The sequence below is a fragment of the Diceros bicornis genome, chromosome 34 (assembly GCF_020826845.1).
Source record: "Diceros bicornis minor isolate mBicDic1 chromosome 34, mDicBic1.mat.cur, whole genome shotgun sequence".
Classification (NCBI taxonomy): domain Eukaryota; kingdom Metazoa; phylum Chordata; class Mammalia; order Perissodactyla; family Rhinocerotidae; genus Diceros; species Diceros bicornis.
Genome location: NC_080773.1, coordinates 21,568,596 through 21,595,108, shown reverse-complemented (window position 1 = coordinate 21,595,108; position 26,513 = coordinate 21,568,596). Strand labels below are relative to the sequence as shown.

General features: G+C 46.7%; 2 protein-coding genes across 3 annotated transcripts in view; one reads left to right on the top strand and one right to left on the bottom strand.

The window, feature by feature from the left end:
* Positions 1 to 26,513, bottom strand: part of LOC131397030 (MHC class I-like protein MILL1) — a 303,101-nt gene that overhangs the window by 20,436 nt on the left and 256,152 nt on the right. The window lies entirely within an intron of this gene.
* Positions 14,566 to 21,855, top strand: LOC131397032 (MHC class I-like protein MILL1). 2 transcript variants are annotated; one of them, XM_058529653.1, is made up of 4 exons: positions 14,566 to 14,735; positions 19,598 to 19,861; positions 20,106 to 20,381; positions 21,504 to 21,855. In XM_058529653.1, exons 2-4 carry the CDS (start codon positions 19,624 to 19,626, stop codon positions 21,836 to 21,838), a joined length of 849 nt encoding a protein of 282 aa, XP_058385636.1. In that variant the 5' UTR covers positions 14,566 to 14,735; positions 19,598 to 19,623; the 3' UTR covers positions 21,839 to 21,855. The 2 variants fall into 2 exon arrangements, with proteins under 2 accessions (XP_058385636.1, XP_058385635.1); XM_058529652.1 differs by lacking the exon at positions 14,566 to 14,735 and adding an exon at positions 15,252 to 15,393.

Sequence of the window (26,513 nt, the reverse complement as noted above, 5' to 3'; positions counted from 1 at the left end):
CTTCAGGTCTTTGATCCATTCTGAGTTAATTTTTGTGTATGGCAAAAGAAGATGGTCTACTTTCATTCTTTTGCAAGTGGCTGTCCAGTTTTCCCAGCACCGTTTATTGAAGAGACTTTCCTTTCTCCCACGTATGTTCTTAGCTCCTTTGTCAAATATTAGCTACCCGGAGATGTGAGGTTTTATTTCTGGGCTTTCAATCCTGTTCCATTGATCTGTGTGTCTGTTTTTGTACCAGTACCACGCTGTTTTGATTACTATCATTTTGTTTTATGTTTTGAAGTCAGGGATTGTGATGCCTCCAGTTTTGTTCTTTTTTCTCAGGATTGCTTTAGCTATTCAGGGTCTTTTGTTGCCCCATATGAATTTTAGTATTCTTTGTTCTATTTCCATGAAGAATGTCCTTGGGATTCTGATTGGGATTGCATTGAATCTGTAGATTGCTTTAGGTAGTATGGACATTTTAACTATGTTTATTCTTCCAATCCAAGTGCATGGAATATTTTTCCATTTCATTATGTCATCATGGATTTCACTGAATAATGTCTTATAGTTTTCACTGTATAGGTCTTTCACTTCCTTGGTTAAACTATTCTTAGATATTTTATTCTTTTTGTTGTAATTGTAAATAGGATTGTCTTCTTGAGATCTCTTTCTGTTAGTTTGTTGTTGGTATATAGAAATGCAACTGATTTCTCTAAGTTGATTTTGTACCCTGCAACTTTGCCCTAGTTGTTGATTATTTCTCATAGTTTTGCAAAGGATTCTTTAGGGTTTTCTATATATAATAGCATGTCATCTGCAAACAGTGATAGTTTCACTTGTTTGTTGCCTATTTAGATTCCTTTTATTCCTTTTTCTTGCCTAACATCTCTGGCCAGAACCTCCAGTACTGTGTTGAATAGGAGTGGTGAGAGTGGGCACCCTCGTCTCGTTCCTGTTTTCAGAGGGATGACTTCCAGTTCTTCCCCGGTGAGTATGATGTTGGCTGTGGGTTTGTCATATATGACCTTTATTGTGTTAAGGTACTTTGCTTCTATACACATTTTGTTGAGAGTTTGTATCATAAATGATGTTGGATCTTGTCAAAAGCCTTCTCTTCGTCTATTGAGATGATCATATGGTTTTTATTCCTCGTCCTGTTAATGTGGTGTATCACATTGATTGATTTGCGGATGTTGAACCATCCCTGTGTCCCTTGTATAAATCCCACTTGATGTGGCATATGATGTTTATAATGTATTGCTGTATTCGGTTTGCCAATATTTTGTTGAGGATTTTTGCATCTGTGGTCATCAGGGACATTGGTCTGTAATTTTCCTTCTTGTTATTGTCCTTGTCTGGCTTTGGTATCAGAGTGATGTTGGCCTCATAGAATGTGATAGGAAGTGTTCCACCTTCCTCCAGTTTTTGGAATAGTATGAGAAGTATAGGTGTTAAAACTTCTTTGAATATTTGGTAAAATTCTCCAGAGAAGCCATGTGGTCCTGGACTTTTATTTTTTCAGAGGTTTTTGATTACTGTTTCAATCTCTTTACTGTGATTGGTCTATTCGGGTTCTCTATTTCTTCTTGGTTCAGTTTTGGGAGGTTGTATGAGTCTAAGAATTTATCCATTTCTTCTAGATTGTCCAATTTGTTGACATATTGTTTTTCATAGTATTCTCTTATAATCGTTTGTATTTCTGTGGTATCTGCTCTAATTTCTCCTTTCTTATTTCTAATTTTATTTATCCGAGCCTTCTCTCTTTTTTTCATGGTGAGTCTGGCTAAGGGTTTGTTCAGTTTTGTTTGTCTTCTCAAAGAACCAACTCTTTGTCTCATTGATCCTTTCTACTGTTTTTTTATTTCAATTTCATTTATTTCTGTTCTGATTTTTATTATTTTCCTCCTTCTGCTGACTTTGGGCTTTGTTTGTTCTCCTTTTTCTAATTCTGTTAGGCATAGTTTGAGGTTGCTTATTTGGGCTTCTTCTTGTTTGTTAAGGTGGGCCTGTATTGCTATGAGTTTCCTCTCAGGACCGCTTTTGTTTCATCCCATATGAGTTGGTACGGTGTATTTTCATTTTCATTTGTCTCCAGATATACTTTGATTTCTCCTTTGATTTCATCAATGATCCGTTGGTTGTTTAGTAGCACGTTGTTGAGTCTCCACAGCTTTGTAACTTTCCTGGGTTTTTTTCTTGTAGTTGATTTCTGGCATCATGGCATTATGGTCAGAAAAGATGCTTGTTATGAATTCAATCTTCTTAAATTTATATAAGCATGCCTTGTTTCCCAACATACAGTCTATTCTTGAGAATGTCCCATGCATGCTTGAGAAGAATGTGTAATCTGCTGTGTCGGATGGAGTGCTCTATATATACGTATTAGGTCCATCCCCTCAAGTTTTTCGTTTAAGTCCATTATTTCCTTATTGATTTTCTGTCTGGATGATCTATCCATTGAGGACAGTGGGGTGTTAAGATGCTCTGCTATTATTGTGTTGTTGTTAATATCTCCTTTTAGGTTTGTTAATAGTTGCTTTATGTACATTGGTGCTCCTGTGTTGGGTTCATATATATTTAAAAGTGATATGTCTTCTTGGTGGAGTGTCTCTTTTATCATTATATATTAGCCCCTCTTTGTCTCTCATTACCTGTTTTATCTTTTGTTTTTTAAAGATTTTATTTATTTATTTTTCCCCCAAAGCCCCAGTAGATAGTTGTCTGTCATAGCTGCACATCCTTCTAATTGCTGTATGTGGGACGCAGCCACAGCATGGCCGGAGAAACGGTGTCTCGGTGCGCGCCCAGGATCCGAACCTGGGCCACCAGCAGCAGAGCGCGCGCACTTACCCGCTAAGCCACGGGGCCAGCCCACCTGTTTTATCTTGAAGTCAACTTTGTCTGATATAAGCATGGCAACACCTGCTTTCTTTTGTTTGCCATTATCCTGGAGTATTGTCTTCCATCCTTTCACTCTGAGCCTGTGTTTGCCTTGTGAGCTGGGATGTGTTTCCTGGAGGCAGCATATTGCTGGGTCTTATTTTTTAATTCATCCCACTACTCTGTGTCTTTTGATTGGAGAGTTCAGTCCATTTACATTTAGGGTAATTATTGATATATGAGGGCTTATTGTTGTTATTTTATCACTCTTTTTCTGGTTCTTTTGCATTTCCTTTGTTTCTCATCCTATGTGTTTCAGACTACCAATTCAGTTTGGTAGTTCTGTATGGCAGTTCTCTTAGTTTTCTCTGTCTGTATCATATGTGATTCTGTTCTGATTATTTAGTTAGTGGTTACCATGAGGTTTGTATAAAAAATCCCGTGGATGTGGTAGTCCATTTTTTGATGGCCTCTTATTCCCTTAGACTAAGTTGATTTGATCCCTTTCTTCTTCCCCTTCTAAGTTATTGTTATCACATCTTATTCCTTCTTGTGTTGTGAGTTTGTGTTTAACATGATGAGGTTATATTTATTCTTGGTGCTTACCTTCCCTTGACCTTTGGTTTTATAATTATGTGTCTACTAATCTATTCTGATAGAGACCTGCAATTTTTCTGGTTTTGTTGACCTATTTCCTCCTTGTTCAAAACTTTGAATCCCCTTTCTCTTTTCTTCCTCAGGCATGAGGGCCTCCTTGAGCACTTCTTGTAGTGGGGGTCTTATGGCAATGAACTCCCTTAGCTTTTGTTTATCTGGGATAGTTATTATTTCTCCATCATATCTGAAGGATATGTTTGCTGGATAGAGTATTCTTGGCTGAAAGTTTTTGTCCTTCAGAATTTCGAATATGTCATTCCACTCTCTCCTAGCCTGTAAAGTTTCTCTCAAGACGTCGGCTGAGACCTTAATGGGAAATACTTTTACGTTATTATTTTTGTCTAGCTGCCCTTAATAATTTTTCTTTGTCATTGACTTTTGCCAGCTTTACTACTATATGTCTTGGAGAGGGTCTTTACATGTTGATATATTTAGGAGAGCTATTGATTTCATTCACTGGTATTTCCAGCTCCTTCCCCAGGTTTGGGAATTCTCAGCTATTATTTCTTTGAAAAAGTTCTCTGCTCCTTTTTGCCTCTCTTCTCCCTCTGGAATACCTATAATCCTTATGTTGGATTTCCTAGTTGAGTCAGATATTTCTCAGAGAGTTTCTTCATTTCTCTTTAGTCTTAGTTCTCTTTCCTCGTCCATCTGGAGCATTTCTGCGTTGCTGTCCTCAATATTGTTAATTATTTCCTCCATATTGTCATCCCTGATGCTTAAGGCTTCCACATTTGCCTTTATCTCCTCTACTGTGTTTTTCATCTCTAAGATTTCCGATTGGTTTTTCTTTATAGTTTCAATCTCTTTTGTGAAGAAACTCTTGATTTCATTGAATTGTCTATCTGTGTTTTCTTGTATTTCATTAAGCTTTTTTTATGATGGCTATTTTGAATTCCCTGTCACTAAGGTTATACATTTCTGTGCTTTCTGGGTTGACTTCTGGGCACTTGTCATTTTCCTTTTGGTCTGGAGATTTAATATATTTTGTATAGTGCCTGTTGGTGTTGGCTTATTTTTCCTCATAGTGAAAATATATAGTTGCAGTTTCCTCTTGCCACCACTGGGTGGGCATCAAGGGCTGTGTATTCTGGCATGCCTTGATCCACAGGTGCTCTGCTCGGCCCCCGGCTGAGCTGAGGTATGGCTGAGGTGAAGCACAACTGATCTGAAGCATGGCTGAGTGGAGGCTGCTGGGGGTGAAGTGTTGGAACAGCTGGAGCTGGAGCATGGGAACAGCTGGGACTGCAGTGCAGCTAGGCCAAAGCAGTTGTGGTTCGGGTGTAGGTGGGTTGAAGCAGCTGCAGCTGTAGCACAGCCAGGCTGAAGAAGCAGGAGCTGGAACATGCATGGGCTGAAGAAGCAGGGGCTGGAGTGTGGCTGGGTGGAAGTTGCTGGCACCACATCTGCTGGAGCCTGAGTGCAGCTAAACCAAAGCAGCTGGAGCTAGGGGGCCAAAGGAGCTGGGGGCAGGGCAGGATCAAGCTGATGAAGCTGGGGTCCAGGCATAGTCGAGCCAAAGGAGCTGGGGCCATGGCGCAGAGGACCCAGGGCAGCTTGGGCTGTGGTGTGGTGGGGCCTGAGCTGCCGCTGCGTCAGGCATGGGGGTGCAGCCACGCTGTGGCACTCGTGGGGCCAGGGTGCATGAGGTCCGCTGCCTCTGGGGATGGGGCTGATCTGAAGTGCTGCTGTGCTGAAGCGCAGGGTGGGTGGACCTGGTGGTGGAGTGGTGCTTACTTTCACCTCCAAGATCTCAGAAGTCTCTGGCCTTGCTGCCCCTCTCTGCTCTCCTGAGGGGCTAGCTTGTCAAAAGTACTCTCACAGCAGTTCCACTCCCTGCATAGGTGGATTCCCCACAGACTGTGAGGGGTCTTGGAGAGCACCGGTTTTCACACAGTGAGCCGCCCCTCTCCCCAACTCTGAGACCTGCGTGGTCTCAGTCTCTGGGTCACAGTTCTTGGGGAAGGAAGGGAGCTCCTCTTAACTACTTCCACTTCCTCTGGGGATTCTAGCACCTCAGTCCTCGGGTGTACGGCTGCCTGTGTGCCTCAGACGTCCCCTGTGTTGTGTGAATAGCTTCTGTTGGAATATGAATGTCCTTTTGGTTGTGTCTTAGAGGGGGAGAGTAAATGGGAGAAGCTCACTCCGCCATAATGCTGACATCACTCCCCAATTAAATTTTTTTTAGTAAAAAATACAAGTGGAAATCCTCCAGCAAACATGACAGAGAAGCACCCCACATACAGGAGTAATCTTGACTCTGAATGTGAATGGAGAATATCCAATCAGATACTAGGCTAAGGTGGAAGATCTACCACTTGTGGATGCTGCAATGACTGAGTGTCCCTTTCCTTGGGGACAGGTCTCTGCAGTGGCCACATTGTGCACAGGCCCAGGTGACCTTCACTCTGACCGCCATGTGGTCTGTGCAAAGAGAGGTTCCAACTCCCTCTCCCAGAGGGACATAGAAACACAACGAGCAGTGAACTGTAGTGCTGAGGAACACAGGCAGATGATGACCTAGAAGATTTCACCAAAAATCCTCTTGAGTCATTAGGTAACCTTGGCTGTTTGTTAACCTAAGTCCCACTACTGGAATTTCAGTGCATTCCACTGGCAACCCCAGGGACATCGTATATTTTGTGAGACAGAACACTACTAATACAGAACCTCAGTAATTTTTAAAAGACAGACATTTCAGGGAGTTACACCCGTGGAAGTTGCACCTGGCCTGAAAATAACCAGCAGGAACAGTGTGGTCCCTGTCCCTGCAGGAGGGGAGGCTCTGGGGGTAATGAGGATGCACTAGATACAGAGCAAGAAAAGCAGAGGCCAGGGCTGGGGAGAATGTGTTGTCCAAGACAACATACCTGACTCCTATCCTCACAGGTTTCACAATCCGGACATAGAGATAGATCTATCGCAATCAATCTATATTTGTGTAAAGTACTAGAAGTTTTTTCTTTTCTTTTCTTTTGTGTGGAAATAGAAAATGACCATTGGATGTAGGTGGATGCTGTGTCCAGGAAGGTCCTATGGAGAAGGGGACATTGACACAGAGCCCATCAGAAGCATCCTTGGTGTGAAACAGGAGGGAGAGCATTTCAGTCAAGAGGAACAACAGGTGCAAAGGCCCAGAAGCAGAGAGCAGATGATCACATGATGGCACAGAGAGAGGCACTGAGAGGTGGGTGAGGTGAGGACAGTCTAGAGATGTGTGGAGTCAGGGGGTTCAATCTCTCAGGGCTGAGGACCTGGAAGGACAATAATAATACCTCTGAGCACTTGTTGGTTCCTGGCCCTGTTCTCAGCACTTTATATACATCCATCCATTCCACCTTTTCTAAAATCCCATGAGTCTGAGACTATAAGGATCCCTTCTTGATGACCATGGAAACTGAGGCACACACAGTAAAAGAAGTGACACAAATTCACCCAGATCACCCTGTTAGTCCCTGGCAGAGCTGGGATTTGAAACCAGGATATGTGTGCAGTCAGAGTCAGAACTTGACTCCTACAATCTTCTGTGATCAGTGACTGTGACCATGACGACGTTGGGGCTGGTTCCTGACATGGACATCTAGGTGGTACCAGACTTAAAACTGTTCCATGGCTTCTGAACCCTCCACATGCATTCTCAAAGTTTTCCCCCTTTTCTCAAGCCCCAAACAGAGGATTTCTAGCACGCAGTCCCTTACACCAAACACCCCCTGAGTACAGAACCACCTACCATTTTATTAATCACTTAAAATGATTTTTAGGTGATGTCACCATTTTTTTTTCCTAAAATGTCACAGTTTTCTTCTAAAAAGTCCTGGAAGAGCCGTCTTTCCTCCTGCTCCCAGAACCACAAACTCTAGGTCAGGGAAAATCAGTCTTTCCAGAGTGAACTTGTATAGCTGTCCCTAATCTCACTATTATCAAATAGAAAGTATCTCAGAAAATCATATACTTTTTGCTATAAAAAAGTGAAACTATATTTAGAACTCTGTCATGAAAAACTGAGCATTCACAAGACCTCAAGGAGAATCAATAAAGAAGTGAATGAAGGCAGAGTGACTTCCTAGGTTAAGACTGAGGTTTGGAGGCAGAGGATCACAGCTGACCCAGCACAAAGTCTACACAGGGTCTGAGTTTGAATTTCTGTCCTGTGTGAACCTGAGGCTGTGAAAGACCTTTTGTACGATGGCTCTGGCAATGTGGATGGACAAGCAACTTTGTCATCCAAACACTGACCACCTAAAAGTGGAGCCAATAGTGGACAGTCTTGACTGGTGAGAAGCACCTCACTCCTTGCATGTCTTCTGACCTCCACAGTCTCTTGACCTTATGCGAAATCTCATCTGCGTCCCAGCTCTCCAATGGAGACAGATGGTCATGACCATGGACAGAGCCCTGTTCATCGTGGGACAGGTGACACCTCATTGTGTGAGGATGGAGGCAACTGAGAAGTCTCCCCACTAAGGTACAGAGGCCCCGGGAGATGTCTAAAGAACATGTCCTGGGTTGTCAGAGTAAGATCTGAGTGAGAATCTGAATAAGTCCGATTGGGCTGAAATCAGGGAGCTCTGCTGGGACCTCAAGGTCTATCACCCCTCATTAAACTCATGTGTTGTTTGCTGGTGCTGCAGAATTAACTACCCCCATTGTCACCAGCATGAAACAAGCACTTTACGAATGCTGGTCTACAGGTCATGTGAGTGGTTTGCTGATCTGGGCCAGGCTCAGTTGCCCTTGGAATGGGTCACCTACACGTCTGCACTTAGCTGGTGGGTGGGCTGGGTGCTGGCTCATCTATAAAGAACTCATTCACGTGTCCTCAGTTGCCTGGCAGTAGGCTTTTTGGGATGTCCTCAGCTGGGAGAATAGGGCTCTCCTCCATGTGGTCTCTCACCGTCCAACAGGCTGGCCAGAGAGCGTCCACGTTATTTCAGTTTGCTGATAGAGGAAATGGAAGCCCCAAGGTCCCTTGAGTGAAGTCTACCCTTGGAACTGGCACATGACACTCCAGTTGTCCTCTGGGCCACAAAATCACCAAGACAGCTGTGATTCAAGGAGGCGGGGTGATGGGCAGCAAATCTTGATGGGAAGAGATGCAAAGGCACCTGGCAATGGATGTGAATAAGGAGGCAAATAATCAGAACCATATCTGCAATCAGCCTATCACAGAACCTTCCCAGCCCTCTAGTGCCGAGGCTCACGACAATGACCACGCTCCCTGCTGATTCCCCACACCCTCTCCTGCAGTCCAAGCAGCCTTGCAACAAGCCTCTCCCCATTTCTACAACACCAGATCCCAAACAAGTCAGAGTTCAGAGTTTCCTGCTCCCTCTCAAGACCACTTGGCCCCACTAGCCAATACATAGTGGTGTTTGGGGGTGGAGGGGAGGGTTTGGGACTCTCATGACGCAGGAATTATTTGTCTCCAAAGGAGGTTTGACTTTGAGGAGACCAGAAAGGCATAAGGCTTAAGGGATTCTGGAAAATCATGGTTTTTGGATTTAGTACCATAAAGGGGAGAAGAAATGTCAGAGGACAAGCCTTGAGGCTCTGACTTTCCCTCAGAAGAAGGGGGTGACTATCCAGGGCCCTCCTGGAGTCGGCATTGGGGGAGGGGGTACCGAAGAACACTGGGGATAGTTGAGCTCTCAAGCAAGGACCATTTCAGTTTGGGTTGCTCAGTTTGCACCATCCCCGCACCTCCAGCATTTCCAGTGGGCTAGAACAGAACACGGAAGAGGAAGAGGCTCATTTTTCTGAGGCTTGTCAGAAAGACCCAATTTAAGGAATCCCGGAGACACCTTACTTTCCTTTCCAAATTTGACATAAAATTGGTTTTGAAATAAAATTAAGTGGGGAGAAAACAGTCTTCACTGCTCTCATAATTTTGAAAGTGAACTATGTGCCGACTCCACAGAGCCTTGCACCCAGACACAGTTGGGCAGGACCAGGGAAGGACAAACCCAGGGAGGGAGGCTCAGTGCAGGGCTGGGGAGGTGGATGTGGGTCCCACTTCAAGCCGTTCCTCCCCAGAATTTCTCTCCCCAGAGGGGACTTAATTCAGGTGTGGCTGGATTTGAACCATTCTTGCATCCTAGTGATAAATCCCACTTGATTATGGAGTATGACACTTCAAATGTGCTGTGAATTCAGTTTGCAGGCATTTCGTGGAGAATTTTTTCATCAACATTCGTCAGAGACATTGGCCTGTAGTTTTCTTTTCTTGTAGTGTCCTCATGTGGCTTTCCTCTCAGGGTAATGCTGGCCTCGTAAAATGAGTTTGGGAATGTTCCCTCCTCTTCAATTTTCTGGAAGAGTTAGAGAAGGGTTAGCATTAATTCTTCTTACATGTTTGGTAGAATTCACCAGTGAAACTATCTGGTCCTGGGCTTTTCTTTGTTGGGAGGCTTTTGATTACTGATTCAATCTCCTCACTTGTTATTTGTCTGGTCAGTATTTCTATTTCTTCCTGATTCAGTCTCGGTAGGTTGTATGTTTCTAGAAATTTATCCATTTCTTCTAGGATATCCAATTTGTTGGTGTATAATTGTTCATGGTAGTCTCTTATGGTCCTCTGTATTTCTGTGGTATCAGTTTTAATGTCTCCTCTTTCATTTCTGATTTCATTTATGAGTCTTCTCTCGTTTTTTTGAAGTTAGTCTAGCTAAAGATTTGTCAAAGTTGTTTATATTTTAAGAAAAACAGGCATTAGTTTCTTTGAGCTTTTCTATTGTTTTCTGGTCTCTATTTCATTTATTTCTGCTCAGCTCTTTATTATTTTCTTCCTTCTGCTGATGTTGGGCTTAGTTTCATCCTCTTTTTCTGGTTCCTTGAGGTGTGGGAACAAGCTAAAGTTAGCTGGTTTATTTGAGATCTTTCTGCTTCTGAAGGGTCTCGATAGGACCTCAGTTTGAGTTCCCTGGTTGGAGTGTTCTTCCAGTCTGAATAGTGTTTTTATTTTTTTAGCTGTGAGACATGGACCCAGGGTTGAATACCCTGTAATTTGACATCAGTGTTAGCAATGAGCAAAACAGTAAAAGGTACTTTCCATTGAGGTTCAAGGTTACTTTTCCAATGATGATGATTCCAAAATACCTCATCCCCTACTTGCTAATTCTGTAAAGGCTGATCGGGGAGCTGGAGGGAAAGGCGGTGGACTTTTTGATTATAGGACTGTGTGAGTTTAATTAATCGCTGACAGTATCTGAGGATGTCAGACTGGGTGAAATTGGAATTCTCTGTTAGCCAGGATGAGTGGGGCATTCTCATAAGTCCTCCTGTAGTGATTTCAAATGGAGACAGTCTATGAGTAGATAGGGGAGAGGGTCTCAGAGTCATAAGAGTGATGGGCAACACCTGTGGCCATGGGAAGTCCCGTTCTTCAGACAGTGTAGCCATCTTGGACTGGAGGATCCCGTTGGCTCTTTCCACAGTGCCTGATGGTTGAGGATGGCGAGGGCAGTGAAGTCTTTGACTAAGGCGTGTTGCCCTTTTGATTTCCTGTGTAATTTAACACTGAAATGTGATCCTCCCTCACTAGAAATGGTAGGGGGGATTCCCCACGTGGGAAGATTTGTTCTAGGAAATCCTTGGCAACTGAGGTTGCTGAGGCATTTCGGCAGGGGAAGGCCTCTAACCGTTTAGCAATCACGCATGTGAGAGTGAGCACGTGTTGGCAGACTCGTGCCCTCGGTGATTAGATGAAGTCTATTGGGGGGTGAAGGAAGGGTCCAAGGGCCACTGCTTCCCTTCCTTGCCCCACCTTTACAGTTTTCCCAAGTTTATGTTTCTGAAAGAGGAGGCGAGTGGCAGCCCCTCGGTTCAGATGAAAGCTTAAGGGTCCAAACCATCGTTGGTCAGATCGAGCCCACATTTTGTTCCTCCTGTGAGGAGTCATGTGGTGTAGACTGTACACAGTGACTCTGGAGTAGACTAGGGCTCTACCCAGTGGCCGTGTGACAATAATATTATAGAATTTATAATATCATTTAATCATGCTGTCAAAGGCGCATTTGTAGTGCACCCATTATAGCACTGTGTCACTTTTACACCTTGTCTCAAAACGTTTCCCACCATCCTCCCCGGTTTGGGGCAGACATCCCAGCAGTCAACGCTAGAGGGCAGTAGGAGACAACGCAAAGACGAGTGAGGCGCAAACTCTGCAGTGCGCAGGCGCCTCCAGCAGAACTCGCGCGTGCGCACAGCTGCGGCGGCGTGGGCCGCTGTTTCTACTGCTGTCACCTTATTGGTGTCAGTATTCAGTGGCTGCGGCCACTACCGCGGCGCTGATACTCGGGGCGCTGCTGAGTTCGTGGCTGGGAGCCCCTTTCATGGGACGGGGATCCTCTTGAATGGTTTCTGTTGGCGGCCCCGCAGCCACGTCAGTTCACAGTCCAGAGGTGGTGATGCGGGTCGTTTCTGGGGTCCTGGCGTGGATTCTGCAATGCAGCCCTGCCACCGAGTTGGACAGACCCCAGTGCCTGTACGAAAGCACCTATTACTTATAGTAGTTGGAGTGCTTTTTTTTCTGAAGTTCTTGCTGTTGCTGCTGCTGCAGAGCATTTGAAGCAGGAAGGGATTTGGCCTGACCATCAGCGGTTGGCGTGCACTGGCCTGTTGCATGCAGCAGGGACCAGCCTGCAGGCCTGAAGTCCACAGGTGGAGCAAAGAGCCCACCCCACTGTGGCACTGGGGCGGCACAGCCCTCCTCCTCAGGGACACCCCACATACCTGACATTCTTCCTAAAAGTGGGGAGTTCCACCAAATTCCTGCCTGTTCCCTGGGAGGGGCTCCCTGAGGCCAGATATGAATAACACCCAGATGCTGACAGGAGGGATATTCAGCCAATTTTTTCCTGGGGAAAAGGAGAAGCCAGTGGGGAATCTGGCAAGAGCAGGAAATGCCAGTGTCCTCCAGGGTTTCACATCCAGGAGCCCAGCTCTGCCAGCCCTGACCAGGAGCCGTTGGAACGTTGACCCGGGTCTTGTCCAGGGGAGTCTGAGAGCAGAGCCTGCTGTCCTTCCTGGAGGGCCTGGGCAGGGGGTTGGAGGCCCGTGGACTGGATTCAGGAGTCCTGGGCTCTGCTCCAGCCTGTGTCACTGACCCGCAGGAGGACCTCGGGTCAGTGTCCTGCTTGGATCCAGGGAACAGCATGAGTGAATAAAATAAATCGCTGTTGGGAATCTTACACTTACTGCCAAGAGAGCCAGAACCTTCTTTAGCCATAAGGAGAAGCAGAGTCCTAACACCTAATGACGGCTTCAACCAGCACAGGCCAGGTCCTGCCTCATGATCCAGGCTCTCACACAGAAGACAGAGCTGTCCCCAGACAGTGAGGTCCCACGGTGGACACAACAGGGTGGGGGTCTCTGAGAGAGCTGGTGGGGGGATTAGGCGGGACTGTGTGCAAAGGCTTTTGCGACATCTTGAGAAGAGGCAGAAGCAGGATGCAAACCCAAAAGGATCTGTCTGACCCCAAAGCCTTAATGCTGTTGAGTAGTGGCTCTCAGTGTCCACACATCTCAGGACCAGCCACTGCCCTGCAGCACAGCCTCTGAGCCCCTGCCCTGTCCTGTCTCCCTCCACATTCCTGCCTCAGAGCCTGACTCAGCCACCCTGAGACCAGGCTCCAGGCTCCAGCTGAGCTCCTACTTCCCCAGAGATGCCAACCCCAACCCTGCCCTGGGCAGTGCGCTCCTCTCTCTCACCCTGGCTCCAGGCTCCACCTCACCCTCTTCAGGGCAGAGACAACCAGGCTGGGTGCTGAGCCCGCCTGCAGCCTCCCCAGGAAACACGTGGAACCCAGGAAATGACAGCTGGACCCCTTCCTGGATGACATGCTGGGTAGTTTAAGGCAGCGGCTCTTGGGAAAGGAGGAAGTGAGCCCGTGGCTGGAGCCGTCTCCATCCCTCTGCTTACTAACTGTTTGGCCTCCACTCCCCAAGAAGAAGTGATAGCACAGCATTCTGTGGCTCGCACACAGTCTAAAAGAAGGTTTCTTTGAACAACAATCGATCAGGTTCTCTGTAGTCCACACTCTTTTATTTTCTAATCTTTTTTTCCTTTCAAATTTTAAAAACATAACGGTATGCCTACTCAACTTTTTTTTTTTTACAACCTATTAGAAGTTTGGAAACCACTGCTCTACCTGCAGCTGTAGGGACAGGAGGCTAAAAGAGCAGGGAGAGAGATGGTGCTGGGCGGGGCTTGTGCTGTGCCCACTCCCCATTGAGGGAACTTAGACATTTAGGACTCTGGCCATTGCACAATTCTTTCTGCTACAGCAGCCTCCTGCCTGGTCCCCTGTCTCCTGTCTCCACCCTCCTGTCTACCCTACTCACAGCAGACAGACACGGGGACGTTCCACAAATCCAACCACTTCCATCTCCTGCTTATGACCCATCTGGGGCTCCCAGTGCACTGAGGATAAAATCCACAGTCCTTGGGGAGGCACACAAGGTGACCACCCCTGCCGCCTCCTCTCCCTGCCCGCCTTCGGCCCTCCGAGTGCTCAGCCTCTCTGAAATAGTCACAGTTCTCGCCCTTTCTTAAAATCTCACCTCACAAGTCCCCTCCTCCAGCTACACACACCTGACCGCCTGTGTATCCCACCCATCCCTGCTCACTCTAGGTCATCAGTGTCTGGGGTGGCCTGTGTTCTCCACTGGACAGATCTTGTCCCAAAGACCCTTTCCCTGGGCCCCCCAGCTGGACCTGGTGATGGTGAGACCCTTCCCCACAGCAGTAGGATCTTCTCCTGGGCGAGACTGCAAGTTCCTCCTCTGCTCACAGCCTGCCTGCCAGGCTCACTTCCCTGGAGGAAAAGCCTCAGCCCTGATTGGTGACCTCCCTAGGGGGCTGAGACCCTCCCACTTCCTTTACCTAGGGAAGAAAGGAGAGGAGGAGGGGCTTAGTCTGAGGGGAGGGATGGAGGGGTAGGGAGACTCAAGTTCCATAACTCAGCTTGTGGGGAAGGGGCTTCTGAGCTCCACACACAGCAGACCCCCCCCTGTTGTGGGACGGGGTCTCTCCTCAGCAGGGGCAGCCACAGCTGGACAGACACAGTGCAGGGACTCAGACTGGCCTGTCCGTGGGTGGGGGGCACAGAGACCCTGAACACCCAGGACCAGACTGACTTCAGCCCTTCCCCGCCTCAGCCAGAGGGAATCTGGGACCCTGCGGCACATACTTGGGGTCCTGGGCAAAGCTGACGGTGAGTTTGGGTCCTTGGGAGGCTATGGGGCTCACCATAGACACAGAGTAAGGTGGGCTGGGCCTTAGGCTACAGGAAGGAAAATGAAAGGGGAGGTTGGAAACCACAGGCTTTCAAATTGTCCACCCAGACTGTGACTGACCAGTGCCCCAAGGGACTTGAGGGTGGGTTTGGAAGCCTTTAACTGTTTTTATGTTAAGGAGACACAACCAGCTGCCACCGTGAAGCTAATCAAGCCTCCCTACAAGAGCTCCGCCCATGACCTGCCTTAATTTTCATATGAACATCCCTTCAGGAGGAGATTAAGCCTCATTAGGGTGACCTGCAGTGTCTGCAGAAGCACGTTTTCCAACTGAGCCTGCGCAAGCAAATACCCGCCTCTCCCTTTTGAATATTCATTCCCCAACTGAAATAAAAGTTCCTGCTTCCTTTGGAAATGATTCCTCATGGCCCTCTATTTGCTGAAAATACACTTTACTTTGTGAGACGACTTCCACTGGTGTAGAGTCTTATTTAACTCACCAGGAAGCAACCCACTTGGTTTGGTATCAAGACCTCTGGACAGGAATGGGGATAGGGTCTCCGGGGGTCCCCAGACCACTGAACCACCTGCTGCTCATGTTCCTGCTACTGGAGGAACCCCGGGGGGCCTGCACTGGTGAGCGCTTAGGCGGCCATGGGGGAATGGGGGAGGCTGGGCTGCGGATGGGGGACCCTGCTTTGTGTGAGGCTGGCGGGAGGAGAGGGGACATTAGGACTTGTAGAGGGCGCGCTTGCAGGGGCTCTACCAAAGGGGGCAGGAGCGTTTGAGGGGCGCAGTGTCGGGGAGAGGGGGATGTGGGGAGGGTCTGGCGGGTCCGCAGGGTGGTGGCGTGGGCGCCATGTGTCCTGGGATGGAGGGTCCGCAGTGGACAAGTGAGTTTCTGGGGGCCTGGGAGGCGCGGGAAGGGAGGACGATAAATGTTCGCTGGAGACACGTGGAGAGGCGGGCGGTGAGTGTCCGGGTCACTCCGTGGGGGCGGCGATGTGTGGATGGGGTGTCCCCAGGGATCCCATGAGTACGTGGGGCCCGTGGTTGGGGACGGTGAGGGTCTCCGGGGAAGGCAGGGAGGAAGGTGATGGTCTGGAGGAGGCAGTGTGGGGGCCAGAAGTGTGGGAGGGGGGCTGCGGTGAAACTAGCAGTGAGTGAGGGAAGTAGCAAGGAGCATGTGGGCGGCCACAGAGGGCGATGGAGAGTGTATGTGTGATACACGTGAAGAGGGAAGGAGATCAGCAGGGAAGCTGGTATTTGGGAGCAGCGGTGGGGGTGGTGAGTATCTGGGGTCCACACAAGGGGTTGGGTATCTGAGGGGCTGCAGTATAGGGGTGGTAAAGGTCTGGGGAAGTGAACCAGGAGGGAGGCAGGTGAGGGTCTTGGGGGGCATCAGATTTGTGCTGGCCTTATGAAACATATCTGGGGTGCTCTCTCGTGTTCCATCTTCCACTACAGTCTGTATAAAACTATTGTTTTAATCTTAAACGTTTGTTAGAATTAACGAATGAAGCCATCTGGGCTTGGAGTTTTCTTGCTGGGAAATATTTAATCATGGCCTTATTTTCTTAATAGTTAAGGGACTATTGACTTTTTCTTCTTATATCAGCTTTGATAAGATGACTTTTTTTGAGAAATTTGTCCATTGTTATTGTATGCAATTTTCTATTTCACTCATTTCTCCTTTTATCTTTATTGTATATTTTGACTTTTGTTATGTATTTTATGTTTTTTTCTAATGTCTTGAGATTGAAGCTGAGAGGGTTCACTATTTAGTGTCTTTTTTTCTAATATCTGCATTTAAGGCTGTTACTTGCTCTGCAGTCACTACTTCAGCTGCACTCCCAAGGTGCGATATGGATTGTTTTCATTCTCTTTCACTTCAAACTATTTTGTAATTTCCCTTACAATTTCTTCTTTGATCCATGGACTATATATATCAAGTGTGCTGTTTAATTTCCAATCAATTGGGGGTTTTCTAAATAACTCTTTTGTGTGCGTGTGAGGAAGATCAGCCCTGAACTAACATCCGTGCTAATCCTCCTCTTTTTGCTGAGGAAGATCGGCTCTGAGCTAACATCTATTGCCAATCCTCCGCCTTTTCTTTTTTTTCCCCCAAAGCCCCAGTAGATAGTTGTACGTCATAGCTGCACATCCTTCTAGTTGCTGTATGTGGGACGCCCCCTCAGCATGGCCAGAGAAGCGGTGCGCACCTGGGATCCGAACCCGGGCTGCCAGTAGCGGAGCGAGGGCACTTAACCACTAAGCCACGGGGCCAGCCCTAAATATCTTTTGTTTTAAATTGGTTTCTAGCTTATTGCCACAGTGGTCAGACAACATATTCTGAATGGTTTCAATCCTCTGACACTTGTTGAACCACTCTTCATGTCTCTATGTGTGGCTGATTGTGGCAAACATTCCATGTGCACATGGAACGTTCCACATGCGTCAACTATGTCAGGTTGATTCTGTGGTTCAGACTGGGTACCTACGGATTTTATGTCTGCTTGTACTCTGCTTATTGTGAGATAGGTGTTAACATCCCTAGAAGTGTTTTGGATCTGTCTCTCCTTTTAGTTTAGCTAATTTTGCTTTATGTATTCTAAAGCTTTGTTATTGGAAACGTGCAGATTTATGATGGTGAAATCTCCCGTTGCATGGGCCTCTCTTTACTCTAACAGTCCTTTTTCTTAAATCCTGCTCTGATGTTAGTGCAGCGATGCCAGCCTTCTTCTGGGTAGAGCTTACATTTATAGCATTTTTCCATCCTTTCTATTTCAGTCTTCTGATGTCTTTGTGTGACTCTTATAAGCAACATAAGTTGATTTTGTGATTTTTTCCTTTAAGCGTATCTGATAACCTTATTCTTTCACCTGGAGTTTTTAGTCCATTCACGTTAATGTAATTACTGTTATGTTTGGGTTTATATCTACCATCTCGCTCTATATCTTCTCTTCCACCAATCTATTGGTTCCTTTTTTCTCCTTTTCTTTCCTTCTTTTGGATGTCTAGCTTTCTCAATACTCCATTTTTTTCTTCTATTAATTTGTTAATTGTACATCTCTTACTCTTCTCACAGTGGTCATTTTAGAGATTATAATATGTATTAGTATTGTGGTCCAATACAAATTATGACTTTTAACAATTCCCAGATATTGCTAGACCTTTAAACTCCATTTCACAGCCCCCCAAACTCTCACATTATTGTTGTCATAAACTTTAGTTGTACATATACTTTAAATTCCACAGAATATGAAAATGATGCTTCTGTTCCTTCAGTATTTCTTGGATCTACTCACAGAGTTGGTCTTTGGGCTTCCTGCCTGCGTTTGCTTCTTTCGTTCTGGGATAACATCTCCTCTGCCTGAGGAGCTCCCAATGGCTTTTCCTTTAGTGCAGACCTGATATCAGTGACTGTGCACATTTTTTTTTTCTTAAACTATCTTTATTTTGACTTCCTTCCAATATAGTATTTTTCCTGGTATGGATTTGTAAGTTGGTAATGATTTTATTTCAGCACTTGGAAGATGTTGTTTCATTGTGTTCTGCTTTCCATCATTTCTGTTCAGAAGGCAGCTCTGATGGTCTTATAAAATGCTCCCTAAAAGTAATATGTCTTATTTTCTCTGGTGTTTTTATTTTCAATGTTTCTCTCTGTCTCGACTGTTCAATATCTTGGCCATGATGTTCTCAGGTGGCTTTGTTTCTGTTTATCCTGCTTAAAGCTGAGAGCTTCCTGAACCTGGTGTTTACCTTTCATCTGTTCTGGACAATTCTTGGCTATTAATTCTTCGAATAATGCCAGTGTTGCATTTTCTCTCTTCTCTCCTGAAACTCCAAGTGATACAGATGAGAGGGTCGCACATGTCACTTATGCTTAGCTTTCCCCTTTTCTCCACTCATATTTCTCTTTGCTTCTGTTTTTGTGTATTCCATTTTCCCGTGGTCCAGCTCACTAATCCTGTTTTTCTCTGTCTAATCTGCTGCAGATCCCATCCAATGAGTTCACAACTTCAGATATTGTGTATTTCATTTCTAGAATTCCCATTTTATTTTTATATATTTCAGTTCTCTGGTGAAATACTCTTTACTTCCAAATATTTTGTCCATTTTCTTAAACATGTTAATATTAAATTTTTTTCTGCTAATGCCAACATTGGGATCGTTGCAGGTCGGCTCCAATTCTCTGGGATCTTCTCCATTTCTTGATTACCAGTCTTGTATTCCTGACTCTTTAGAGGTCAACAAATTCAGGTTGAATCCTGGCCATTACCTACATTACACCCGTCTTGTCTTCAGTTGATGTTATTTGCCGCCCAGGAAAGGTTTATTCTTTCCCTCACTTCAGCAGATACAAGGGGCTTATCACCTCAATTCAGTCAGGACCGACCTGGGTCAGCACAGGGTCACAGTTCTAGTAGGATTCCGTAATCTGTGCTGTGGCCTTCACAGGTTTCAGCTGAGAGCCTGGCAGTTCTTCTCTTCTGGGTGTAGAAGACCGTGGGAGATTTCCGTTCTGCCTGTCGGAGGCTCCCAGTCTCCTGCCCTGTGCAGCTGTGATCTAGTCATTTCTGCTTCTCTCTCTGCCCAAATATATTCCTGCTTTCTCTTCCACGTCTTAACCCCTCTCTAATCTCTTTCCACCCTAATCTTTTTCCATACCATCTATTCCTCTCATCCTGTCCACCACAAAACACTCTGCTTGGTTCCTCGCACTCCCCTCTGGGATGGGTCAGGACACAATAGCCTGATTCAAGTAACTCAAGACAGAGACAGTGTTAGAAACATGGAACTTGGCCATGTGAATCACCCACGTGTCCTCCTCCCTCAGGAACCCACACTCTCCGCTACAACCTCATGGCCCTGTCCCTGGACAGGCCGGGGAAGCCCCAGTTCCTGGCCCTGGGGTACTTTGATGATGAGCTTTTCTTGCGCTATGATGGCGAGAGCCACAAGGCAGAGCCCCGGGGTCTAGGGATCGAAACGGACTTGGGAGCTGAGACCTGGGAGAGAGAGACCAAGGACCTGAAGGAGAAGGAGCAACAACTCAGGCAGACGCTGACAGAGATCACGGGCCAGCAGGGCCAGGGCTCAGGTGAGTGTGGGCAGGGCCAGGGGCACGTGGGTCCGAGTCTGGTTCCTGCCCTGTTTATCCTGCATCTGGGGGAGGGGAGGGCACAGCAAGGCTGGAATTGCACAGAGAGGTGAGGCCCCACTGAGACTGCACCAGGTTCCTCACATTTGGGTGGAGGAGATGACATACCCTCTGGGCGGGAGTACTGTTGGGTGTAGAGGTTCTGGGACAGTGAGGTGACGGGTCACTGCCTGGGGTGGGCCAGGCCTTCACTCCCTCCAGGCCACACTGGGCTGTGAGCTGCAAGGAGACCTCAGCACTAGAGGCTTCTGGCGCTTGGGCTACAACGGGCAGGACTTCCTCACCTTCGACTCACAGACCCTCACTTGGACGTTGGCCATGCCCTCAGCCCAGCACATCAAGAAGCTCTGGGAGACCCAAGGCCCCAGGGCTGATCTGGTTAAGGATTTCCTGCGTGTGACTTGTCCTGCCCAACTCTGGAGATATTTGGCCTCCTGGAGGGGCCTCCTGGAGAATACAGGTACTGACCTGGGCCGGAGGGTCCACCCACTGGGTCTGCCCCTGGTTCCTACAAGGAAGAGAACTTTCCTCTTGTTCTCTGAGTGGCTGTCCTGCATTGGCCTTAGGCTAGGTGCTGAGTTCTGACTGAATTGTCGGAGAGGCACACCCGTGTGGGTGGGTGAGGGGTCTCCTCTGGACCCATTGCTGGTCCATCAGCTGGAGAAGTGGAGGGCCCTCGAATGTGGGCGCTGATCTCAGACCTCAGGCCCCAGGCAGCAAGGAGAGGGAAACCTTTTCTCTCCAAGACCCTCATTCTCTGGGATATTGACTTTGAGGGGGGAAGACATCTAGGTTTGAACTCCTTGGTAAAGGCCCTAAGATGGGGCCAACTTGGCTGGGAGCCAAGATAGAACAGCATATTCCAGCTCTGGAGTAAGTGTCGCATATTCAAACGCAAACTTCCCAGAATCATATTCCCAGGGTCATCCCACTTTTGTTCTGCTTTCACTTTTAGAAAAATCCAGTTTAAATTTCCCCGTTGTCTAAGTCATGCGACAGAAAATAAAAAGAAAGAGTAGATACTGGTGTGTGTAGGGGTGGGCGGGGGATGAAAAAACCTATAATCAACCAGAGGTCCCCAGAGGCATTTAAGGCCAAGAAGGAAACAATCAGGCTGCAGGACCAGCTGGCCATCTTTGTGGACAGTCCCTCCATCCCCCCCTGGAGCATGTGGAGCTGATTCTGTTGGGGAGGAAGGAGGTACATCACTGAGGCCAGATTCTCACTCCCTGTAGAGCAGAGCAGCTCCTCTGTCCCATCAGTACCTACAAATTCTTCAGAACTGTGTGCTGAGCATCCTCAGGTGGATCTGCCGGCCCCTGAGAGCAGGGAGCTCGTCTCCTCTCAGGCTCTCCATGTGGGCGAGGGCCGGACTCCCTCGGAGGGTCCTGGGGCTGTTGGAGCAGCGTGTGGTCCTCCCACAGTCCTCTCTCCACTGGGGCTGTAGACCCCCTGGAGGGGTGGCTGGGGGTGAATGTGCACGGGTCATTTCTAAGGGCTGGCTGGTTCCTGCTCTTGGTTTCCCTGCAGTGGAAGGAGGAAGCGTCTTGGCCCCACTGAACTCTGCTCTGTCTCCCCCCAGATCCCCCGTCAGTGACTGTGACCCGCAGTAAGAACCTGCTGGGCATGGTCCTCCTGAGGTGCTGGGCTTTTAGCTTCTATCCTCGGGGTGCCACCCTGACCTGGCTTCGGGATGGGGAGCCCACGCACCAGGGCACCTTTGGGCCTGGGGTTAGCCTGCCCAGTGGTGACGGGACCTACCAGACCTGGGTGGCCACTTGGATCCTCCCTGGAGAGGAGCAGGTGTTCACCTGCCACGTGGGACACTGCGGGCTGGACACCACGGTCCCTGCAGTCTCTGGTGAGGAGCTGGGGGAGCCCTCGGGGTCCAGGGAGCTGGAGGCAGAGTTGGTGTAGGATCCTCGTGTGAAGAAGGGCCCACTGGGTATAATTGAAGCCCATTTCTTGGTGACCTCCAGGCACTCAAGGTCAGAGGGCTTCCTGTGCGGCTGCTCCTGCTGCGGCTCTTCTCGCTGTGTCCATTGTCGCTGCTGTGCTGTATTTGGTGGTGGTCGAAGCCTAGATGAGGAAGCACACAGAGGATGTGAGAGCTCAGGTGAGAAGCACATGGGAAATGGAGGAGAATGGATCTGGTTCTTCTGTGGGTGATGAGTGGAGACAGCTCTCTCCTGTTAAAAGCAAGGCAATGGGCTCCAGAGTTCCTTACGCTAAGCCCCACGTTGTCACCAAAGCAAAATTTCATTCAGTTACAGTTTCAGCTCTCCCAGAAATAGAATTCTAGACCCCCCAACCAGGAATCTGCTCAGCACTAGTCAGGTCATCTGTCTGATAGGCCCCTGCCATCCCCTAAAGGAAGGTGACCTTGCAATAACCAAGCTGCCTTTTTGCCTAACATAACTTCCCTGTTTCTGCTCCCTTCTGCCTAAACATCTCTTGCCTTGGACAGCTCTTCAGAGCTCCTTTCTCTCTGCTAGACTGGATGCTGCCTGGTTCATGATTTGTGAATGAAGCCACTAAGATCTTTGAAACTTACTCAGTTGGATTTTGTTTTTTAACATTTTTCTTTCCTCCAGGAGCAGGAGAAGAATAGAGAAGCCCTCTTCCTGCTTACAGGATGAGGGGACCAGGTGTGTTTTATGACAACTGGCTTAAAAAAAAAAAAGATACTCAACCATTTATTTTGCCTTTCAAATTCGCATAAGCCCTGGACCTCAGGATATTCACTTAGTTGAGAAAGAGAGGTGTTTTTTGTATAGAAGTAGTCCAAATAAGAAAGATAGAAAAGCAAAGATAGAATTACATTATTACCACTTGGTGAGCCTAATGAATGAATGGATCTCAATAGTAACCATCAAGGGCTGCCACATGGCCACTGGGGAGACAGCTGGATGTAGTGCGCCTCCTGGAGGAAGTACAGAGTACTGTCCCTGATGTCCCTCCAACATCAATTTACTGTAAAGAGAAGGCAATTGACTGGGAACAGAGAATCACGTTCAACCACATGGTGGACAGATCCTCGGCAAAGGCACAGTCTTTGTGGAAAACTACAGGAGAAACCACCTTGTTCCTTCACCAAATAAACTGTCAGGAAACACACAAACAAAAAAGATGGAGACGGAATCGATATGAAGCCGGGTACCTGCGGGTTACTGTAAATATTTAACATGATTACCTTTGCACCTTGTTATGAAAAGAAGTGAATCTTGTCAATTTGCTGTTTTCTTGTTTAACCTGAGGGGTGACTCAAGAGTCACAAGGATTTATGAGCTTGTTTTGCAGAAGAAGGAGAACGCCTTTAAGGAAGTTACCATCACCAGATAACCAGCAGCCCTTGATGTCCAGAAGTTGGATTGCCCAGGCGTTCATCAGGAGTGACCCCTTTGTTTTCTCTGAAACTCCTCCTGCCAAGCCCCTTAGCTCCATAAAACCCACTGCAGCTTTCTTCTCTTGTTAAGGCAGATTTGAGAGAATGCATCCACTCACCTTCTCGTTTTGGCCAATTCAAGCAAAACTTTCTCCAACTCCAAGCACTGATGTGATTGGCTTATTGCACATCACTCACACAAAGTTGAAATTAAGAGGTTCAGTATCAATTTTGGCAAGACAGCTTGGAGTCTTGTGCCCGTGGATGGCTGGCCCCAGCGAGAGTTCGAGCGATCAGTGGTCCCCTGCAGCTGCCCGGGCTTCTTTGCCCAGGGGCCTTCCCCGGCTGCTCCCTCCTTCCTGCTGGTGTCGGGCACGCTCAGCGAAATGCTTGCTTGGAGTGGAGAAATGCATTGGACTTGGGTCTATTTTTGGTTTTGCATTTGTCCGGAGTCACATTTTACTTTTGTGTTGGTGCATTTGTCTTGTGTGTAAGTCAGCTATGGGGAACACTAAATTGATCCCCACCTCTAGCCCCCTGGGTTACATTCTCCAGATTTAGGTAACTTTTAGCTACAAGGCCATGAAAAAGGAAGAAGATGATATTCTTTTATTTTATTTTGTTGATTGCAGTAACATTGGTTTATATCATTGTATAAATTTCAGGTGTACATCATTATACTTCTATTTCTGCATAGATTACATCATGTTCACCACCCAAATACTAATTACAACCCATCACCCCACACGTGCTGAATTATCCCTTTCACCCTCCTCTCTCCCCCCTTCCCCTCTGGTAACCAACAATCCAATCTCTGTCCCTATGTGTTTGTTTGTTGTTGTTATTATCTACTACTTAATGAGTGAGATCATATGGTATTTGACCTTCTCCCTCTGATTTATTTCACTTTGCGTAATACCCTCAATGTCCCTACATGTTGTCACAAATGGCTGGATTTCATCGTTTCTTGTGGCTGAGTAGTATTCCATTGTGTATATATACCACATCTTCTTTATCCATTCGTCCCTTGATGGGCACTTAGGTTGCTTCCAAGTCTTGGCTATTGTGAATAAAGCTGCAATGAACACAGGGGTGCATGTATCTTTATGCATTGGTGTTTTCAATTTCCTTGGATAAGTAGCCAGCAATGGAATAGCTGGATCATATGGTAGTTCTATCCTTAATTTTTTGAGGAATCTCCATACAGTTTTCCATAGTGGCTGCACCAGTTTGCACTCCCACCAGCAGTGTATGAGAGCTCCCTTCTCTCCACATCCTCTCCAACATATGTTGTTTCCTGTCTTGTTAATTATAGCCATTCTGACGGGTGTGAGGTGATAACTCATTTTAGTTTTGATTTGCATTTCCCTGGTGGTTAATGGTGTTGACCATCTTTTCACGTGCCTGTTGGCCATCTGTATATCTTCTTTGGAGAAATGTCTGTTCAGGTCTTTTGCCCATTTTTTAATTGGGTTGTTAGTTTTTCTGTTGTTGAGATGCATGTGTTCTTTATGTATTTTGGAGATTAAGCCCTTATCAGATGTATGGTTGGCAAATATCTTCTCCCAATTGTTAGGTTGTCTTTTCGTTTTGTTGATGGTTTCCTTTGCTGTGCAGAAGGTTTTTAGTTTGATGTAGTCCCATTTGTTTATTTTTTCTGCTGTTTCTCTTGCCCGGTCAGACATGGTGCTTGAAAATATGTTGCTAAGACCGATGTCAAAGAGCATACTGCCTATGTTTTCTTCTAGAAGTTTCATAGTTTCAGGTCTTACATTCAAGTCTTTAATCCATTTGGAGTTAATTTTTGTGTATGGTATAAGGTAAGGGTCTACTTTCATTTTTTTGCACGTGGCTGTCCAGTTTTCCCAACACCATTTGTTGAAGAGACTTTCTTTTCTCCATTGTATGTTCTTGGCTCCTTTGTTGAAGATTAGCTGTCCATAGATGTGTGGATTTATTTCTGGGCTTTCGATTCTATTCCATTGATCTGTGTGTCTGTTTTTGTGCCAGTACCATGCTTTTTTGGTTACTATAGCTTTCTAGTATATTTTGAAGTCAGGGAGTGTGATACCTCCAGCTTTGTTCTTTTTTCTCAGGATTCCTTTAGCTATTCGGGGTCTTTTGTTGTTCCATATAAATTTTAGCATTCTTGGTTCTATGTCTGTGAAAAATGTTCTTGCAACTTTGATAGGGATTGCATTGAATCTATAGATGGCTTTAGGAAGTATGGACATCTTAACTATGTTAATTCTTCCAATGCAAGAGCACGGAATATCTTTCCATTTCTTTGTGTCTTCTTCAATTTCTTTCAGCAATGTTTTATAGTTTTTGGTGTACAGATCTTTCACCTCTTTGGTTAAGTTTATTCCTAGGTATTTTATTCTTTTTGTTGCAATTGTAAATGGGATTGTATTCTTTTTCTTTTTTTTGTTTTTGGGAGGAGATCAGCCTGGTGCTAACATCTGCAAATCCTCCTCTTTTTTTTTTTTTTTCGCTGAGGAAGACTGGCCCTGGGCTAACCTCCATGCCCATCTTCCTCCACTTTATATGGGACATCGACACAGCATAGCTTGCCAGCGGTGCGTTGATGCATGCCCAGGATCCGAACCGGCGAACCCTGGGCTGCCACAGCAGAGCGCGCACAGTTAACCGCTTGCAGCACCGGGCTGGTCCCGGGATTGTATCCTTAAATTCTCTTTCTGATACTTCGTTGTTAGGTATAGAAATGCAACTGATTTTTGTATGTTGATTTTGTATCCTGCAACATTTTAGTTGTGAATTCACAATTTAGTTTCTGTTCTGGTGTTTTGTCCTGTTCCCTTACTTGGAATGTATTCCTTTGCCTCCTCGTTTTGCCTCTTTCCCTGTGTCTATGTATTAGGTAGGTCAGCTAAGTCTCCTGCTCTTGGATAGGTGACCTTATATAAGTGATGCCTCAGGAGGCCTGCAGTGTGCTTCCCTCAGTTCTCAATGTTCCAGGGGTGACCCCTATGTGGGCTACGTGTGTTCTTCTGTTGTGGCCTGTTTGCTCTCCCTGTAGGCGCCCAGGGAGGCTGAGTTATGCTCCTGGCCAGCTGTTGTAATGCTCAGCTGCTTGTAGTTGTTGTGGGCCCTTCAGTCTCTTTATCAGGTGTGGGCAGCCCCAGCACAGTTGGCTGCAAGTTCTAATACCACCTTTGTGTTTCAGTATTTCTTTTAAGTGAGTAG